Here is an 18,737-nt window from a genome sequence, read left to right on the forward strand (position 1 = left end):
ACTCTTTTATGTAATACAACACTCAACCTGCAGGGGGCAGCAGTACACCTATGGGCGTCTGGTCTGCCGTAAATACAGAAGAAAAGAAGAAGAAGGTGATGATGATAGACGCCCCAGAATTCCTTGCGAGTCGAGCATGCGCAGACGTAACTGAATATTCCAGACTGGACATTTTCTGATTAAGGTGTTTACATGGCACAATATTCCGGTTTTACACATTGGCTGCTTTGAGGTAGTTGCCATAACACATACACTGTGAGTGAACCTGTAGTGTACTGCTTATACTTGACTACATTTACACTTAAATACTACTATATTTACGTATATACTGTTTATAGGTTCAAGGTTGCCAGTTGCCACACACAAGTACACAATGCTCAAATCAGAATTCAACTCATACTTAAAGTACCATCCATCTTTCTTTATAAAACACATTTAAAAACAACAACACTGTGCCAAAGTGCTTTACAATTAAAAAAAAAAAAGAAAGAAAGAAAGAAAGAAAAGAAAATACACACTGCACATGAATCATCATATTGTAGTCACGTTCATATACATTCGGCAACATACAAATGATCAACGTCATCAAGTGTTTTGATGACGTTGATCCCTTCCAAACCTTGTGTGTGGCAACTGGCAACCTTGAACCTATAAACAGTATATACATAAATATAGTAGTATTTAAGTGTAAATGTAGTCAAGTATAAGCAGTACACTACAGGTTCACTCACAGTGTATGTGTTATGGCAACTACCTCAAAGCAGCCAATATGTAAAATAGCTATACAACAAGCCAGCTAATACAGTAAAATAACACTCCATGTTGCAAGCAGGTACAACATTTTTATATACTTGTACTAAGTTTTAACTACTATTGGATAATACACTTAAAGTATATCAAGTATGTTATACTTGGATTATACTTTAACTTTGTCTGTGTACTTGTCAGTATAAACTAAGTATACTTTTGTTAAGTATATTCCTGATAGTACATACAAAGTAATCTGAAAAGTATACTTAGCTAAGTTAGTTCACAGAAAGTATACTTAGTTCATAAAAAGTATACTTATAAGCAGTGATGGGAGTAACGGCGTTACAAAGTAACGGCGTTACTAACGGCGTTACTTTTATCAGTAACGAGTAATCAAAGAAATTACTGTGTCCCCCGTTGTAACGGCGTTACCGTTACTGACAATAAAATGCGCCGTTACTTGCCGTTACTTACTACTAATACTTATTATTATTATTTTACTATCCTGTTCGAAAAATGTGCGTCTTGTGGAGAAAAAGCGGTGTGTCAATTTTCAAACCGGTCGGACTTTGCAGTTTTTCGGAACTTATCAACATGCATGGAGAATGACTGAGCACAAATTAGACAATTCATCTGTGTTCTCCGACGGCAGAGCAGATAGTTTCACCGCCTGTCGTACAGAAGATCACGGGTTCAATTCCCCATCCTGACTAACTGACATCACTACTTCAAACTATAATGTATTACTTTTTCAAAGTAACGTGGCCAACACTGACAGTAGCTGGGTTTCCATCCAAATATATCGAAATTTTTTAGCGAATTTTGTCAAAATGCGCAAAAGAAAATGCGAATTTATGCCTGTTTCCATTAGTTTTGTTTTGCGATTATTGAGAGGAGATTGCGCAGTGAGATGACGCTATAAGATAGCGTCTGTGTGTCGACTGAACAACAACAAACACAGCTGACACTCAACAGCTGATCAGGGACAGATTCCTGCTGAACTTGTCAGCTCTTGGGAGAAGTGTGGTTACTATTTTGGCAGCGCTGACTTCGTACCGAACCATCCTAAATAAGGAATAAGAGACTAATAATAATAGTAACAATAACTAATAATAAGACTGTAGCATAGAAGTGTGACGTGGTATCCGGTCCAGTCATCGTTTATTCGCAAAACCTGTTTCCACAGCAAAAAGTCGCATTTTCTTTTATCGATACGCTGAGAAATTCACCCCCTCCAAGCGTAAAAACTTTTTTGCGAATTTTCGGCCGTTTTTCGAATTTCTGGCGTTTCCATCCAAGTTTTTTTTCGCAATTTCTGAAAATGCGAATAAAAATAGGTGGATGGAAACCCAGCTAATGATAGATGAAATTTGACAGCAATGTCCACACTGCAACAGCAACGCAAAAATATGTGCATTCTTTAAGAAAGAAAAAGTAATCATAAAAACTACTTTCCCCAGTAATTGAATTACTCTTCTGCAGCAGTAATTGAGTAGTAATCAAAATTACTTTTTTACAGAAGTAATTAGTAATTGTAACTTATTAGTTTTGTGAGTAATTGGTCCCAACACTGCTTGTATAAGTATACTAAGTATACTTGAGTATACTCCTTTTTGGTAAGGGACATCTTTCGGGACCATATTTGGCCAGATTGCACAAACATTACCAGTCTTCTTAACAACATTAATGAAATTACTCTCTACCCCAACTTGCGGGTCTTTACACACTGGCCTTCTGTTTGTTTTCAGCATCTCAACTAAAATACAACAATTTTTCTCACACTCACAAGTTGCAGGGCTTTGATGTTCACAGCTGCTTTTAAAAACCACAAGGTCGCCAAGCAGGCAAAATGTGCCATCATTCAAGCGTGCTGTATTGTTAGATCTCCATCAATCAAAAAACATCGATATGACCAAAAGCAGTCACCAACAGTAAAGCGGTTACCCAAAGATTGACCCAAGTTTTGAATGCCATGCCTGTTTGTCCCATTTGCTCTCACAGGGTTGGCGCCCAAACCTGTAACACTTTCATTCAGTACCTCGCATTTTTCAGTTCTTCGTTCATTAAAGTGCATTTTTTTCCAAGAGGTGTTTATTCACGTGAGATACCTCTCCACTAAGCTATTTGATTCAAGGCAGACTGTGCCAACTCAGTGGCCTAGTGGTAGAACATCCGCCCTGAGGCTGGGAGGTCGGGGGTTCAATCCCCGGCCGGGTCAACAAATCCAAGTATGGTTGTAGTATGCATCAAGTATAAGTAAAGTATATTTCATGTGCATTGAAGGTAAAAGAGTAGTGCACTTTTAAGTTTATAAAAGTGCAAAGTAAGTAAAGCAATAGTGTACTTGAAGTACACTAATGAGTATACCAATGGTTTACTTTAACTAAAGAATAGTACAACTCAAGTACAGGAAATAGTATAATTTAAGTATACTTATATATAAGTAAAGTAACCTTGAAGTTTACCCGAGTATACTCAAAAATGGGCCAAATCAGGGTACTTTTAGTATAAGTATACTTTGTAAGTATACTAACTAGTACATATGTAAGTACACTACTAGTACATAAATACAAGTATACTTGTTAAGGAAAGTATACTTGATAAAGTATACTCAAACTCCACTTAAGTATACTTGGAAAGGTAAACTAGAAGTTTACTTCTTTTTGGTAAGGGATAGTTTACTGAGTCACAGCAACTAACCTACCTGATCACACTGTTCACACACACACACACACACACACACACACACACAGAGAGAGAGCACAATAAGCTGCTACACACTGTAGACAATATGAACTAGCAGACAGACAGTCAGACAGACAGTCAGACAGACAGACAGGCAGACAGACGGGCACCTTTGGTCCAGAGGGCTTTGTTGTCGTATTCGCTCTCGTTGTCATGGTATTCGGTCGTCATGGCGATATGTCTCTCTGATCTCCTTCAGTCTGTCTGTATCTTCTTCAGGATGAAGACTCTACAAAGAGAGTGTGTGAGATGGCATATTCCAGTCAGTGTGTGTGTGTGTGTGTGTGTGTGTGTGTGTGTGTGTGTCCATCTAAACAACGAACCAGAGGTCATTACCTCCCAAAATGCACTTTGAACTGGACAACATCGCCCTATGTGTGTGTGTGTGTGTGTGTGTGTGTGTGTGTGTGTGTGTGTGTGTGTGGTTACCTGGTGGTGCAGTGCAGTGTGTTTACTGCTGTACACACACACTTCTCTTCAGCTCAGTATGAACTTGAAACCTGTTGACAGTTAAAACATCTGCCGCTCCTCTGCTGCATTCGAGTGCCGGTGAGACGTTTCCAAGCGTCTTAAATTTCTCCTACTAACAGAGACAAACCCACAGCCAAACCCACAGCCAATCCCAAAGCCAAACCCACAGCCAAACCCACAACCAATCCCAAAGCCAAACCCACAGCCAAACCCACAGCCAAACCCACAACCAAACCCACAACCAAACCCACAACCAAACCCACAACCAAACCCACAACCAAACCCACAACCAAACCCACAGCCAAACCCACAACCAAACCCACAGCCAAACCCACAACCAATCCCAAAGCCAAACCCACAGCCAATCCCAAAGCCAAACCCACAGCCAAACCCACAACCAATCCCAAAGCCAAACCCACAGCCAATCCCAAAGCCAAACCCACAGCCAAACCCACAACCAAACCCACAGCCAAACCCACAACCAATCCCAAAGCCAAACCCACAGCCAATCCCAAAGCCAAACCCACAACCAAACCCATGTGTTGCACCAAGTGACATTACAATAATTTACCTGAGGCTCCAATAGGGTTTTGTAAAGGGTGAGGAGTTCAGGGAGTGGGAGAAAATGTCTCAACTTTTAAAACAAACCAACATGTTTGGATGATTTCTCAATCAGACCATCAATATGATATTTGAAATTAAGAGATTCATCGATGAGGAGCCCCAGGAATTTTGTGGAGCTGACTCTTACAATATCCTGTCCATGTATTTTGGGACACACATGCTCAGTATCAGTTTGTTTTTTACTGGAACAAAACACAATGTCGTTTCTTTTTATTCTTAGATACTGCATCACTTATGCAGCGCCTTGCATAAGTATTCTCCTCCCTTGAACTCTCCCACATTTTGTCACATTACATCCACAAATTTAAATGTATTTTATTGAGGTTCTGTATGAATCCACCTGTTCTGTGCGCATACAGCTGCAGAGAAGTATAAAGCAGGGTTAGGTTATTAAAAAAATATCCCAAGCTTTGAACATCTCACAGTAGTCCGGCGGCTATGCGAAAAATCGTGCACTTCACGATACAAGCATGACATTTGGTACACTGTTAGAGCATGCCCTAAGGATCATTTTTGGCTATAGGGCCATCGCAGATTTGTCCCGTGGTAACCGTGGCAACCATTTTTCAAAATGGCTGACACCTGCTGTGATTTTACCTGTAACTCAGGTTCTAGACCACCTAGGATCTTGATCCTGGTGGCTAATCCTACATTTTCAATGATGAGGAATACAGTGGTACTATTTACAACATGCTAGCAACTACCTAACTACATATTTCCGGCATTCAGTTAATTAAATAATAGTAAAAACCATCAAAATATGTATTTCGGTAGAGTATACTGTACATGTTTTCTAAGATGTTGACAGATATGCCATGAAATGCATGTGTGTTATGGCAATGGCCAAAGTGGAACTACACAGCAGTACAGAGACAGGATACCATTTAGCCTAAAGGCATTTTTAATAAGCCAAAGAGGAAAGAAAGTGTGACAACACCAAGTTACGTATGATGACACAGTCCACCACAGCAGCAAAGGGCAGTGCACTGAAGTGCTGCCCCGGCACATTTGCATCTTCCACAACACCACTTTTTGTAACCACAGTGGAGGAGGTCACGACATGTAACACAAGTTGCCAGGAAGGAGAACAGCTCAGCTTTGTTGTCATCAATTCGTAGATACTCCGGCCCATTCCCAGGAATGGCACTGGATCACTCAATGTGTCAACAAATTCCCTTCCCTCTCTTGCTGCATGTTTCAGCCTTCAGTGTTTCTAGTTAACCAGACAATACCCCACAACATTTCCCATCAAGAGAAAAAAAAACTGCCTCTAATTGGCTGGCCTCCAGTCCAAGAAAAATCCAAGGCTCAACAAGAAATGACTGAAGAATGACTGTTCCTTGTTCTCGAGGCTCCACATTGCATCACAGACATGTGATGGAAATCTGGTTGAGTTCTTTGAGCATGAAAGCCAGGCATGTCCACCAGCTCTGTCACAAATGTGCTGAGAACTGGTACCAAGTCGGACTTGGTGGGTTGTTTGATGGACCTGGTTCCTTCACATGAAAATGCATCCATTCCCACTGTCCAGGTCATCATTCCTGTGGTAGCCAAGGCACAGAAGGCACGAGTCACATCACTGAAGTTTTTCCATGTATCCCATGTCGTCTTCTTGCCCCTGCCTCTAAATGATGACACAGTGTCAAAACCAGTAAAGGCAAAGAACACTGGCAAGGCTACACATCGATCTGGGCCTAATGCCCTCGCCATCTCATGAGCTGCTAAATGCCGGAAACTCTTCCCAGCTCCAAAGGCGACCCACAGCTGAGCAATGTTGAGGCGTTGGGCTGCCATCACTGCCAGTACCAGCACATCTGTGTCAACTGTGCATATGGAGAGGTTGTCATACCCTTCCTTCACAGCATCTTCCAGGTGTAGTATGATGCGTGTTTCAGCCTCCTCATGTGTGCATGGTGCAAAACCTGATGTATCTTGGGGCTGAGTACAGATGACTTCAGCATGATGAGTGCTCTTTACCTGTTTCTCAGTGGCAGCGGATGTAAGACAAGTTGCCAGGAAAGAGAACAGCTCAGCTTTGTTCTCATAAATAATGTTATGGATGGGCAAAGAATTCATTCATTCTTGTTGAGCCTTGGATTTTTCTTGGACTGGAGGCCAGCCAATTAGAGGCAGGTTTTTTTTCTCTTGATGGGAAATGTTGTGGGGTATTGTCTGGTTAAGTGGAAACACTGAAGGCTGAAACATGCAGCAAGAGAGGGAAGGGAATTTGTTGACACATTGAGTGATCCAGTGCCATTCCTGGGAATGGGCCGGAGTATCTACGAATTGATGACAACAAAGCTGAGCTGTTCTCCTTCCTGGCAACTTGTGTTACATGTGGCCACCTCCTCCACTGTGGTTGCAAAAAGAGATGTTGTGGGCAAGGCAGCACTTCAGTGCACTGCCCTTTGCTGCTGTGGTGGACTGTGTCATCATACGTAACTTTGTGTTGTCACACTTTCTTTCCTCTTTGGCTTATTAAAAATGCCTTTAGGCTAAATGGTATCCTGTCTCTGTACTGCTGTGTAGTTCCACTTTGGCCATTGCCATAACACACATGCATTTCATGGCATATCTGTCAACATCTTAGAAAACATGTACAGTATACTCTATCAAAATACATATTTTGATGGTTTTTACTATTATTTAATTAACTGTGTATAAAAGGCTTTATTTTGAAGGGTTTCACAGGAAGTGTTATAGTTTCCTTCTTTCTTGTTTAAGTGAATTGACGTTATCACTCGGCAGAGTTAATTAGCAGCGGCAGAGTCGACGGACTTTTTTCCTCTCTCCATTTTTCACCTCACACCTGTAGGGCCTTTCTGTGTGTTTTTACCTGTTGCAAGGTGTGTTTTGTTTGGGATTGGGCTTGTTGTGGTGCTCCAAGTGTTAAAGTGGATGCAGAAAGTAAGTGCCGTTTTTTATATGGATATATTTTATGCTAATTACTCGGCGAGGGAGCCGACATGTGCGCCATGCGTGGGTGTTTACTTAGCGTTTATTTTAACCAGTAGAGGGTGTTATTCGGTTGAATTACTCATGTTTATGGTGAAATGTATGGATGTTGATTTGTTATGTATTATTGTGGTTTTTATGCACAGAGGATAATGTGTATATTATTCTGTTTATGTGGTAATATTATATTAGTAATAAGAAGACAATTAGATATAATATGATTTATTGTTATCATTTCCAGAAACTGTTACAACACTGAGTGCCACAACAAAGAGCCACAGCTGTTAGATCTCCTGAAAAGAGTCCTCATCTTCTGTCATCCTAGTGTTCTGATAGACACAGCATCTTGTTTATTGCATAACCCTGAAAAGAACTAGCTACCAACCCTTACCTCATTTACAAACTGAATGCTGGAAATATGTAGTTAGGTAGTTGCTAGCATGTTGTAAATAGTACCACTGTATTCCTCATCATTGAAAATGTAGGATTAGCCACCAGGATCAAGATCCTAGGTGGTCTAGAAGCTGAGTTACAGGTAAAATCACAGCAGGTGTCAGTCATTTTGAAAAATGGTTGCCACGGTTACCACGGGACAAATCTGCGATGGCCCTATAGCCCAAAATGATCCTTAGGGCATGCTCTAACAGTGTGCCAGATTTCATGCTTGTATCGTGAAGTGCACGAGTCCATCAAAATACTGCACGTAGCCGCTGGATTACAGAGCGCTAGGCCAGTCAATCTGTCTGTCTACTCTAAGTAGCCAGATTAAAAATTATTGTTTCATTATGTTGACACATTAGCAAAAACCATAGCCACAGTCCCTTCTTTTTGCTAATGTGTCAACATAATGAAACAATAATTTTTATTCTGGCTTCCTCCAAAATTTCAGATTTTGTGTTTTGTAATATATGCAAATTATGGTACATTTTACAAAGAAATGCTTAATTTGTATATATAAACATAAAATCTCAAAAACTTACAATACATTTTTTTCTTTGGTATGATGTCACTAATCAACTGGAGACGTTTCATAGTGATAGCTATTAATTGAAAATTTCCCCCTACTCTACTCAATTAACAGTTTTGGGCACAACTTTGGCCTTTAGTCTGGAAAAACATATGTTCCACTCCATCTACGGCTGAAGACTTTTAGTATATGGTTTATGAATATATTAGGACCAATAAAAACTATGAGACATTTCTTTTGCAATTTTTTTTTTTTTTTGTTTTGTTTTGTGGACTAGATTAGATTTAGACTTAGACTTTCTTTATTGTCACTGCACAAAAAGACACAGCAGTGAGATTCTGGCAACGAAATGTCATTGCTTGGCTTCCGGATTACAGGTGGGACAGTCGGACCCACAGCTCAGGTGGGACAGTCGGACCCACAGCTCAGGTGGGACAGTCGGACCCACAGCTCAGGTGGGACAGTCGGACCCACAGCTCAGGTGGGACAGTGTCTCCACGGGACAACTCCACAAATCTGGGCTTTGTGGAAGAGTGGCAAGAGGAAAGCCACATCATGCTGGGCTCCCTGACTGCGGTGTTGTCCTCACCATGTGTCACAGTAAAACACATGGAGCACCTTCAGCACACGGTGCACTTTGTGTTGATCAGCTGGTAAAAACACCATTGAAGTGAATCTGAGCTCCAGCTGCTAACAGGACAACATGTTAAAGTTCACTGGGGGTGAAAACTTCTGCAATAAAGCTCTGAACTTTGGTTTTTTTTTTTTGAAAAATAAAAATGTCATTTTTTTTTGTTTGTTTTAATATTTAAATAAATGTTTATATTTTCTGTTTCTTTTTTGTTGTTGTTGTTTTTTATATTAATCACTAGTGGAACCCGACATCTCTCTCCCTGTCTCTCTCTCTCTCTCTCTCTCTCTCGAGTGAGCGTGGAGCGTGCTGAGCGGTGTGAGAGTGATTGGTTCTGAGTTGTTTTTCTATCTTTTTTCTTATTTTCATCAATGTAGTTGTTTAGTATAGTGTTCTGTTTAAGTGTTGGTGGTTTTTATTTTAGTTTTTGGTGAGGTTTTAGGGTGTTTTTGTGAGTTTTTGCCGGCCATCCTTTGTTTGGATGGTTGGCGTCTCACACGCCACTATGGGAGTCAGCAGCGGTGATTTCTCCCGGTTGTCGCGGAGACACGGCATCAAGGTGGGTGCCGGGTCTTCGTACACCGTGGAGGAGGTCGCCCTGGCTGTGGGAGAGGTGGTCGGATATGATAGTGTAAAGTCGGCCTCTCGTATGAATAGTGCGGTCGTCATTTTCTTGGATGATGTCAGGAAAGTGGAGCAGGTGGTTGAAAGTGGAGTTGTGATCAATGAAACTTTCACTCCAGTTTTTCCTTTATCGACTCCTGCAAAAAAGGTAATAATTTCTAATGCTCCACCTTTTATTAAAAATGAGGATCTATCCACCGCACTGTCCAGATACGGACAGCTTGTGTCCCCTATAAAGATGGTGTTGCTGGGCTGTAAATCCCCGAAGTTAAAACATGTTGTCTGTCATAGAAGACAAGTTTATATGATCCCAAAAGACACTGAATCCCACTTAAATTTGACCTTGACTTTTAACGTTGAAGGCTATAATTATGTGGTTTTTGTAACATCTGATAACATGAAGTGTTTTAGGTGTGGGGCAGAGGGGCACCTGGCTCGGGCTTGTCCTGTAGCCAGGCAGGAGGCCGGAGGCTCGGGAGCGATCCCGCCGGCGGTGGAGGCCGGGGGCTCGGGAGCGATCCCGCCGGCGGTGGAAGCCGGGGGCTCGGGAGCGACCCCGCCGGCGGTGGAGGCCGGGGGCTCGGGAGCGACCCCGCCGGCGGTGGAGGCCGGGGGCTCGGGAGCGACCCCGCCGGCGGTGGAGGCCGGGGGCTCGGGAGCGACCCCGCCGGCGGTGGAGGCCGGGGGCTCGGGAGCGATCCCGCCGGCGGTGGAGGCCGGGGGATCGGGAGCGATCCCGCCGGCGGTGGAGGCCGGGGGCTCGGGAGGGAGTCCGCCGGCGGTGGAGGCCGGGGGATCGGGAGCGATCCCGCCGGCGGTGGAGGCCGGGGGCTCGGGAGGGAGTCCGCCGGCGGTGGAGGCCGGGGGATCGGGAGCGATCCCGCCGGCGGAGGAGGCCGGGGGCTCGGGAGCGATCCCGCCGGCGGTAGAAGCCGGGGGATCGGGACCGGGTCTCCCGGAGGTGGTGGATGAAGTGGTGGAGTGTACAAGTGAGTCCTTTTCACCTGATGCATCGCAGCAAATTGTTGTTGAGGGTAACGGGGGTAAAATTTCAGTGATGGGAGGAGGAAAAAATGAGGAAGGGCACACCAATGCTGATAGTTTTTTAAATGACATTTTGATGGAGGATGTATGTGATGACATCTGTCTAACAATGAAAGTGGGTAAGAGGAAAAAAAGAACGGGGGGGAAGCAGCAGAGTGAGGTTAAAACAAAGAGGATGGTGCAGTCTGCCTCTGCTGAGGATGAGGATGAGGGAGGGGATGGAGAGGAGGAGGAGGAGGAGGAAGAGGGAGAGATGGCCATTTCTCAGGAAGAGCGCATCCTTTCTTACTCTGTTGAAAAAATAAAAAAGTTTTTGGCTGATACTAAGGGTCAGAGGGCTGTGAAGGTGGAACATTTTTTTTCCTGATCTTCTTGGGTTTATTAGGTCTGTGAATCGGCTCAGGAAAGAAGATGCTTTTACCGAGCAGGAAGTGTATAGACTCAAAAAACTAGTAACTAAAGCCAAAGACACTCTCCTTTTAGATGCTGATGATGATTAAGCCCATCCTATTTCTAATTGCCTTCTATGTTTTTGTTAGTGCAACAGCTTTTAATTATTCTATGGATAATATAAATATTGGGTCTCTTAATTTAAACGGAGCACGCAGTGATTTAAAGCGTGCTTCAGTTTTTAAGCTGTTTGAGCTCAAGAAGCTGGATATAATATTTATGCAGGAAACTCACAGTGACTCTGAGAACGAGGGGGATTGGAAAAGAGAGTGGCCAGGGGAGGTTTTCCTAAGCCACAAACAGTTTAATAGTGCTGGGGTAGGAATCCTCTTCTCCAGAGCTTTTAGTCCTCGCTCTGTGGAGGTGCAGGATGTCATGCCTGGACACACATTAAGAGTCACTGCCTTGTATGAAAATGTTAAAATGGTTTTTGTTTGTATTTATGCTCCGGTTTCAAGAACAGAAGAGATGAATTTTTTAAATGTTTTATGTGATGTTGTACATGCCTGTGCCGATGAATATTTATTCCTGGGGGGTGATTTTAACTGCACTGAGGATGATAAGTTAGATAGGAATCACCTGGAGCCTCATCCTGCTTCCTCAGTCCGGCTTAGACGGCTCATTGAGACCCATGAACTGAAGGATGTGTGGAGAGGTTTTAACAGTAAGAGCAAACAGTACACCTGGACTCACTGTAGAGACAATTTACTGTCGCTGGCCAGGCTGGACCGTTTTTATTGTTTTACACATCATTTTAGTATTTTTAAAAGCTGTCACATTGTCCCAGTTGGTGTGTCTGATCATTCTTTGGTTCAGTGCTGCTTTTATATTCCAAATGTGAAAACCTCCAGTGCATATTGGCATTTTAACACTGCCCTTTTATCAGACCAATCTTTTAGAGAAGCTTTTAATCATTTATGGATCTCACACAGAGGAAAAAAGTCCACCTTCTCCTCAGTGCAGCGATGGTGGGATTTTGGTAAGACTGTTATTTAACAGTTTTGCCAACAGTATACTCACAACGTCACCAAATACATTACCAGATCCCTTCAGGAATTGGAGACTGAGGTACAGGCGATTTTAAGCTGTACAGGAAATCAAGAGCATGTTGAAGCTCTTAAAAGTAAAAAGGCTGCATTAGCCAACCTGCTGGGCGTCACGGCACAGGGAGCTCTGGTCCGCTCACGTTTCCTCAACGCCTCCCTGATGGACGCCCCTTCACAGTTTTTCTTTGGACTTGAGCGCAAGAACGGTCAAAGAAAGATCATCCACTGCCTGCGTTCTGATGATGGTTCCACATACACTGAAGCCCCTGCAATTCGGAGGTATGCCACCCAGTTTTATAAAGACTTGTTTAAAAGTGAACTGGAGGAGGACCCAGAGTTGGAGACATCTTTCCTGTCAGACCTACCACACGTTGAGACCTCATCCAACTCACAACTGGAGGCAGAACTGACACTTGAAGAACTTCAGGTGGCCCTCATGAGTCTGGCAAATGGTAAGGCTCCGGGCATTGATGGTCTCCCTGTGGACTTTTATAAAGTTTTCTGGCCACTGATTGGTAAAGACATGCTGGAGGTCTTCCAGGCCAGTTTTACTACTGGCCAACTGCCCTTGAGCTGCAGGAGAGCGGTGATCACTTTGCTCCCCAAGAAGGGTGATCTACAGAACCTGAAAAACTGGAGGCCAGTATCTTTACTGTGTGGGGACTATAAGATCCTATCCAAGGCGCTAGCGTTGAGACTTAGGGAGGTGATGGCTGAGGTCATTCATGTGGACCAGACTTACTGTGTGCCCGGCAGGCTGATCAGTGACAATGTCACTTTAATTCGGCATGTTTTGGAACTCTCCAGCTCATTGGCGGTGGATACTGGTCTTATTTCCATAGACCAGGAGAAGGCTTTTGACCGGGTTGAACACCAATACCTGTGGAAGACGCTCGGTGCTTTTGGGTTCAGCCCTGGTTTCATAGCCAGGATAAAGGTACTGTATAGTGATGTTGTGAGTATACTTAAGATAAACGGTGGTCTGGCTGCACCTTTCACAGTTCAGAGGGGAGTGCGACAGGGATGTTCACTGTCAGGGATGTTATATGCTTTGGCTATTGAACCCCTGTTACAGAAACTTAGAAAAGAGATGACAGGAGTGTTTTTTCCGGGATGCCCTGCAGCCATAAAGCTGTCAGCATATGCTGATGATGTAATGATAATGGTAAATACACAGAGGGATATTTCTATTTTGGAGAAAAATGTAGTGTTTTTTAACAAACTGTCTTCTGCTAAAATTAATTGGATGAAAAGTGAAGCTGTGACAGTGCGAAAAGACTCTCTTAATGAACTGATTTTACCAGGAGGGCTGTGCTGGAAGACGGGTGGGATCAAGTGTCTGGGTGTGTTTTTAGGGGATGAACTGTTTTTAAAGAAGAACTGGGAGGGTGTTTTAGAATCCATACAGGGCAGACTGAAAAGGTGGAGGTGGCTCTTGCCGAGCATGCCTTTCAGGGGACGGACACTTGTTGTTAATAATTTGGTGTCCTCCTCCTTGTGGCATAAGCCCCCCCCCCCCCCCCCCCCCCCCCCCCCCCCCCCCCCCCCCCCCCCCCCCCTCCTCAAATTTGCTTTCACAGATCCAGGCAGCTCTGGTGGATTTTTTTTGGGACAGATTGCACTGGCTTCCACAGGCTCTTCTTTTCCTTCCTAAGGAGCAGGGAGGACAGGGACTGGTGCACCTGGCCAGCAGGGGTGCTGTGTTCAGGCTCCAGTTCATCCAGAGGCTGCTGTATGGACCGAAGGACCTGGTGTGGAGGCCTCTGGCTCAGCTGGTCCTGCAGCGAGTCGGTAGCCTGGGATTACAGGAGTCTGTGTTTTTAATGGATTTTAAGACTGTGAGGTTTCATAGCCTGCCTGTTTTTTATCGAGGTCTTTTCACTGTGTGGAAGCTGCTGCTGAAGCAGAGAGGTCGACACGATTCTCTGTTCTGGCTGCTGAAGGAGCCGCTGGTCCATGGAGGACACCTGAGCACCCCCTGCTGGGCAGGAGCAGCGGTCACTGAGGCGTTATGCAGAGCTGGGATTTTGATGCTGGGAGATGTGCTGCCCTTAACTGGACCTGACTTAAAAGATGCGGCGGGCCTGACAGCTGCTTTGGGAGGAAGGTCGGAGAGGATTGTGGGCAGACTGCTGGACCACTGGAGGAGCTGTCTAGCGGGAGAGGAGCGCATCCTGCTGAAAAACTTCGGTGTCGGGGTGACTGTTCCTTGCTGTAACGATTCTTTTCCTCCCTTCAGTGTGTGTCCTTGTGGGACAGAGGATCAGAGACAGTGTGAGGTCAACGTGCAGGAGGCCAAAGGCAAGGCTCTGTCTGCTCTGATGCTAGAGTGTCTGAACAGACAGAAGCTGCAACATCGGCCTGATTCCCCTTGGAGAGCTCATCTGGGCTCAGGCGAGGAGGTCCAGCCTGAGTGGAGAAGCTTCTACAAACCTCCGCTCACTAAAAGGGTGGCTGACCTACAGTGGAGACTGGTGCATGGGATTTTAGCAGTTAATGCTTTCATCTCCATCCTGAACCCTGCAGTCTCCAAACAATGTCCCTTCTGTGGTGCTGTAGAGACGGTGTTTCATTGCTTTTCTGAATGTCCTCGTCTTTTTCCTCTTTTATCTCCGTTGGACAATCTGTTTCAGAAGGTCGGAGAGACCTTTTCTATCCAGACTTTCATCTTTGGTTTTAAGTACAGGAAGGCCTCCAAACATAAATGTCAATTGTTGAATTTTATCCTGGGACAATCAAAGATGGCTGTGTATGTGAGCAGGAGGAGGAAGGTGGAGGACAGTGTGGACACTGATCTGGTCTTACTGTTCAGCAGAATGGTTAAAGCCAGAGTTCTGATTGATTTGAAGTATTTTACAGAGATGAAAGACTTGAACCATTTTAGAATGGTATGGACATATGGACGTGTGATATGCACTGTGGTTGACAACACTCTGATATTCTCAGATCAGTTGATCTGATCATTTTTTATTTTTATTTATGTTTTTTAATTGAGTGATATAACTTGTTTTTGCTTGAATGAAGTAAATAAAGTTGCTTCAAAAATAAAAAAAAATCTCTCTCTCTCTCTCTCTCTCTCCCTGTCTGTCTCTCTCTCTCTCTCTCTCTCTCTCTCTCTCTCGCTCTCTCTCCGTCTGTCTCTATGTCTCTCTCTCTCTCAGGAATGTAATAGACGTGGCAGACTCACTTTCTCTCTTTTCACGAACTTTCTGTGGCTCGCGGCAAAAAAAAAAAGAAAAGAAAAGAAAAAAAAAAAAAAAGAAATCACTGCTCCCGGTTCCATTTGTCCTCCTCTGATTGGCTGACGCGGTGTCAGCCACGCCGGCCGCGCATCCCATTGGCTGTTCGTGAGGGGGAGGGGGCGGGGCCTGCCGGCGTGTGTTGACATGTCTTCGGCCGGGCTCGGCTGGACATCGCGAGAGTTCGTGGAGAGTTTGGGATGCAGCGGCGAGAGGAGCGGATGGAGTGAAGCGGAGGAAGAGAGCGGAGGAAGAGAGCGGACAGACAAACACGGGAAAAGAGGAAGAGAACACAGTTTGCAGCGTTTACAGTTCATAAACACAGCCATGTCTTGCTGTTGGCTGTTCTCCCTGCTCGTCCTCGCCTTCTCCCAGAGCTCCGTGGTGGCCGAGCAGCGGAAGCTCTCTGCAGGTAAGGCCGCTCCGGAGGCTCCTGTCCCCGGCCGGGCGGAGCAGCCCGAGCCGCTGGGCTCCGGGTCCGCTAGCTAACAAGCTCTCAGTGAACTCCTCCGCGCTAAACCTCCTGAACGCCGACAGGAAGGTCGTGACGAGCCGCCAGAATGACTTTATGGAGCAGTGAGGAGGGTCGAAAGAAGTTTTAAAGAGAGTTTTTATGCCGTCAAACTTGACATTCCTGTGGAGCAGCCAGCAGGCTAACAGCTAGCCGGACCGTTAGCCCCTCAGCTGCCTGGGACTCACACGGCTGGAAGCCAGATGTTGTTAAATGTGTTGATTACAGTGTGATTTGTGTTAAAACAAACAAACAAACAAAAAAAAGAAGCATTTTTTTACTCAGCTTACAAACACAGTGTAGGGAGATGTGGGACAAAACTAGAACTATAGATAGATGTTTATATTAATCTGCCGTTCCTACACTGATTTATACCAGAGGAGACTGGGATTATAGTCCAGTAATTTTAGGCCAAAATTGGGGTAAACCAAGGACAAACTGCAAGAGAAGCAAACTCAACTGATTCTGTATCCTCAGTTTGTCCTGAGTGAGGGGAAAAAAAAGTCCCAAGAAATCCCATTGGTGGAAAGTTTTGAAAATCACCTATTTATGACCACAAATTACCAAAAAACACTGTTTTTAACACACAGGGGAAAGGGGGTCAACATTTTACTGTCAGATATCACTATAAAAATTCACAAGTTGATTGCACACACAAAGACAAGAAAAAAAGTCAATTACAAGTTCTTTGAATTATTCTGTTTACACATGCATATCACACATTATCTGATTTGATATGCGCTAATAAGGAATATAAGGAATAAATGCCAGAACAGATATTTAAACAGTGAATTAAAAGGTTACTATATATATAGTAACCTTTTAATTTACTGATCAGATAATGTGTGATATGCATGTGAAAACAGAATAATTCAAAGAACTTGTAATTGACTTTTTTTCTTGTCTTTGTGTGTGTAATCAACTTGTGAATTTTTATAGTGATATCTGAAAGTAAAATGTTGACCCCCTTTCCCCTGTGTGTTAAAAACAGTGTTTTTTGGTAATATGTGGTCATAAACAGGTGATTTTCAAAACTTTCCACCAATGGGATTTCTTGGGACTTTTTCCCCTCACTCAGGACAAACTGAGGATACAAAATCAGTTGAGTTTGCTTCTCTTGCAATTTGTCCTAGGTTTTTTCATAAAATGACTGGACTATAACAAGATTAACTGTTGAAGGGTTAGTCTGGTCGTTTGAAGTCCAGTGAGGCAGCCAAAAAAAATGTGGTCAGCTAAACCCCGAGGTGACAAGGTTTTTCCAGGAAAACATCACTCAGTTTGTCTTTAAGTGTTTAGTTTGTTTAAACCTCCTGCTTGGACACCGACAGATACTTCACATTCAGAGTGATGAGGTTAAAACAGCATTTTGAAGTCTTTACTCCTACATCTTTTGTAATAACTAACTCAAAAGTGAAATTAAACTAAACCTCATTTTGGAGCTCCATGAGTCAAGCCGCTCTGCTTTAAACTCACAGAGGCTTTTTATCCCAAAAGCAGTTTAGTCTTCCGAAGTGAACGCCAGAGACCTGAAACAAATTCTTTTAGGTGTGTTAGTAAGGAGTTAGAGGGAATACAGTGGTTAAAAAATTAAATAAAAGTACAGTAATACCTCCCGTTGATGACTTATGCCTTTGTTTTAGGATCATAGTGTGTGTGTGTGTGAGATTGATAAACTTATGAGAAAAAAACTCACAAATTTAGGAGGAATAACGCAAAATTTCTTAGATTATAGTCACTTTTTTCCTAAAAAAAAAAATAAATAAAAAAAACAGGAACCAAGAACAGGATTCTGCAAAGTGAAGCCGTGTTGCTCCTTGACCATAAATACATTCATACATACATAAAAAATAAAAATAATAGCAAAATTATTTTAAAGGTTTTTTTTTTTCTCATAAATTTGTGACTGTTTTCTCATCATTTTACCACTTTAATCTGAGAATTTTTGAGTTTCTTTCTGGGATTATGACCCAGAGCAGAGTACGCTGCTAGCAGGCGTCAGCTGGGGTTTGGAGGTGGACATGAAAAGCTCAGCAGTGCCTCCAGCTGCTGGCCGAGGTACTGCAGCTCTCTGTGCTGGGTGAGGTTCTGATGTGGAAAAGCCGCCTTGTAACGACAAACCAGCACTTCTAGCTGTGTGTGTGTGTTTGTGTGTGTGTGTGTGTGTGTGTGTGTGAACTCTGTGTGACTCCAGGAGGGTGGACGGGGTTCACACGTCTGCTGCAGTAACACACTCCTCTGTGTAACGTAAGGCCAGGTCCGCTCGTGTTCATTTGATGCGCTGGTGTGTTTCTCCTGAGTGTGTGTGTGTGTGTGTGTGTGTGTGTATCCTGTGGAAGTCAACCCAGTAGCTGCAGTGTTTAAATCCCTGCATTTAGTCTCCCACATGCCTGGAGGGTCCTGGAGAGAGAGAGAGGGAGTGTGTGTTTCTGTTTTTGTGTGTGTGGTGAGGTTTGGACAGCTGTGTGTGTGTGTGTGTGTGTGTGTGTGTGTGTTGGGGGAGGGGTGTCACCATGTAACACTTGAGTTGCAGAGAGAGAGAGACAGAGAGAGAGTTAATTGTAATAAATAGTACATTTATTATCTATTTATTTATTATCTCCATGGCGATGGCATTAGAGTCACGGTGCCAGATAGTGATCCATAGCGTTGGCATCAGAGCCACGGTGCCAGATAGTGATCC

General features: G+C 43.8%; 1 protein-coding gene and 1 long non-coding RNA gene across 2 annotated transcripts in view; one reads left to right on the plus strand and one right to left on the minus strand.

Moving 5' to 3' along the window:
• Positions 1-3,666, minus strand: part of LOC115356743 (asialoglycoprotein receptor 1-like) — a 12,456-nt gene extending 8,790 nt beyond the window's left edge. Inside the window, 1 exon segment of the mRNA XM_030047975.1 lies at positions 3,606-3,666. Within this exon segment, the coding sequence (XP_029903835.1) occupies positions 3,606-3,666 (61 nt within the window).
• Positions 3,667-7,338: 3,672 nt separating this feature from the next.
• LOC115356744 (uncharacterized) lies at positions 7,339-9,346 on the plus strand. The gene is made up of 2 exons (XR_003928000.1): positions 7,339-7,497; positions 8,890-9,346. It is a non-coding gene; the product is annotated as an uncharacterized LOC115356744 (long non-coding RNA).
• Positions 9,347-18,737: the final 9,391 nt, after the last annotated feature.

Source organism: Myripristis murdjan, unplaced genomic scaffold (assembly GCF_902150065.1).
Source record: "Myripristis murdjan unplaced genomic scaffold, fMyrMur1.1, whole genome shotgun sequence".
NCBI classification, from domain to species: Eukaryota; Metazoa; Chordata; class Actinopteri; order Holocentriformes; family Holocentridae; genus Myripristis; species Myripristis murdjan.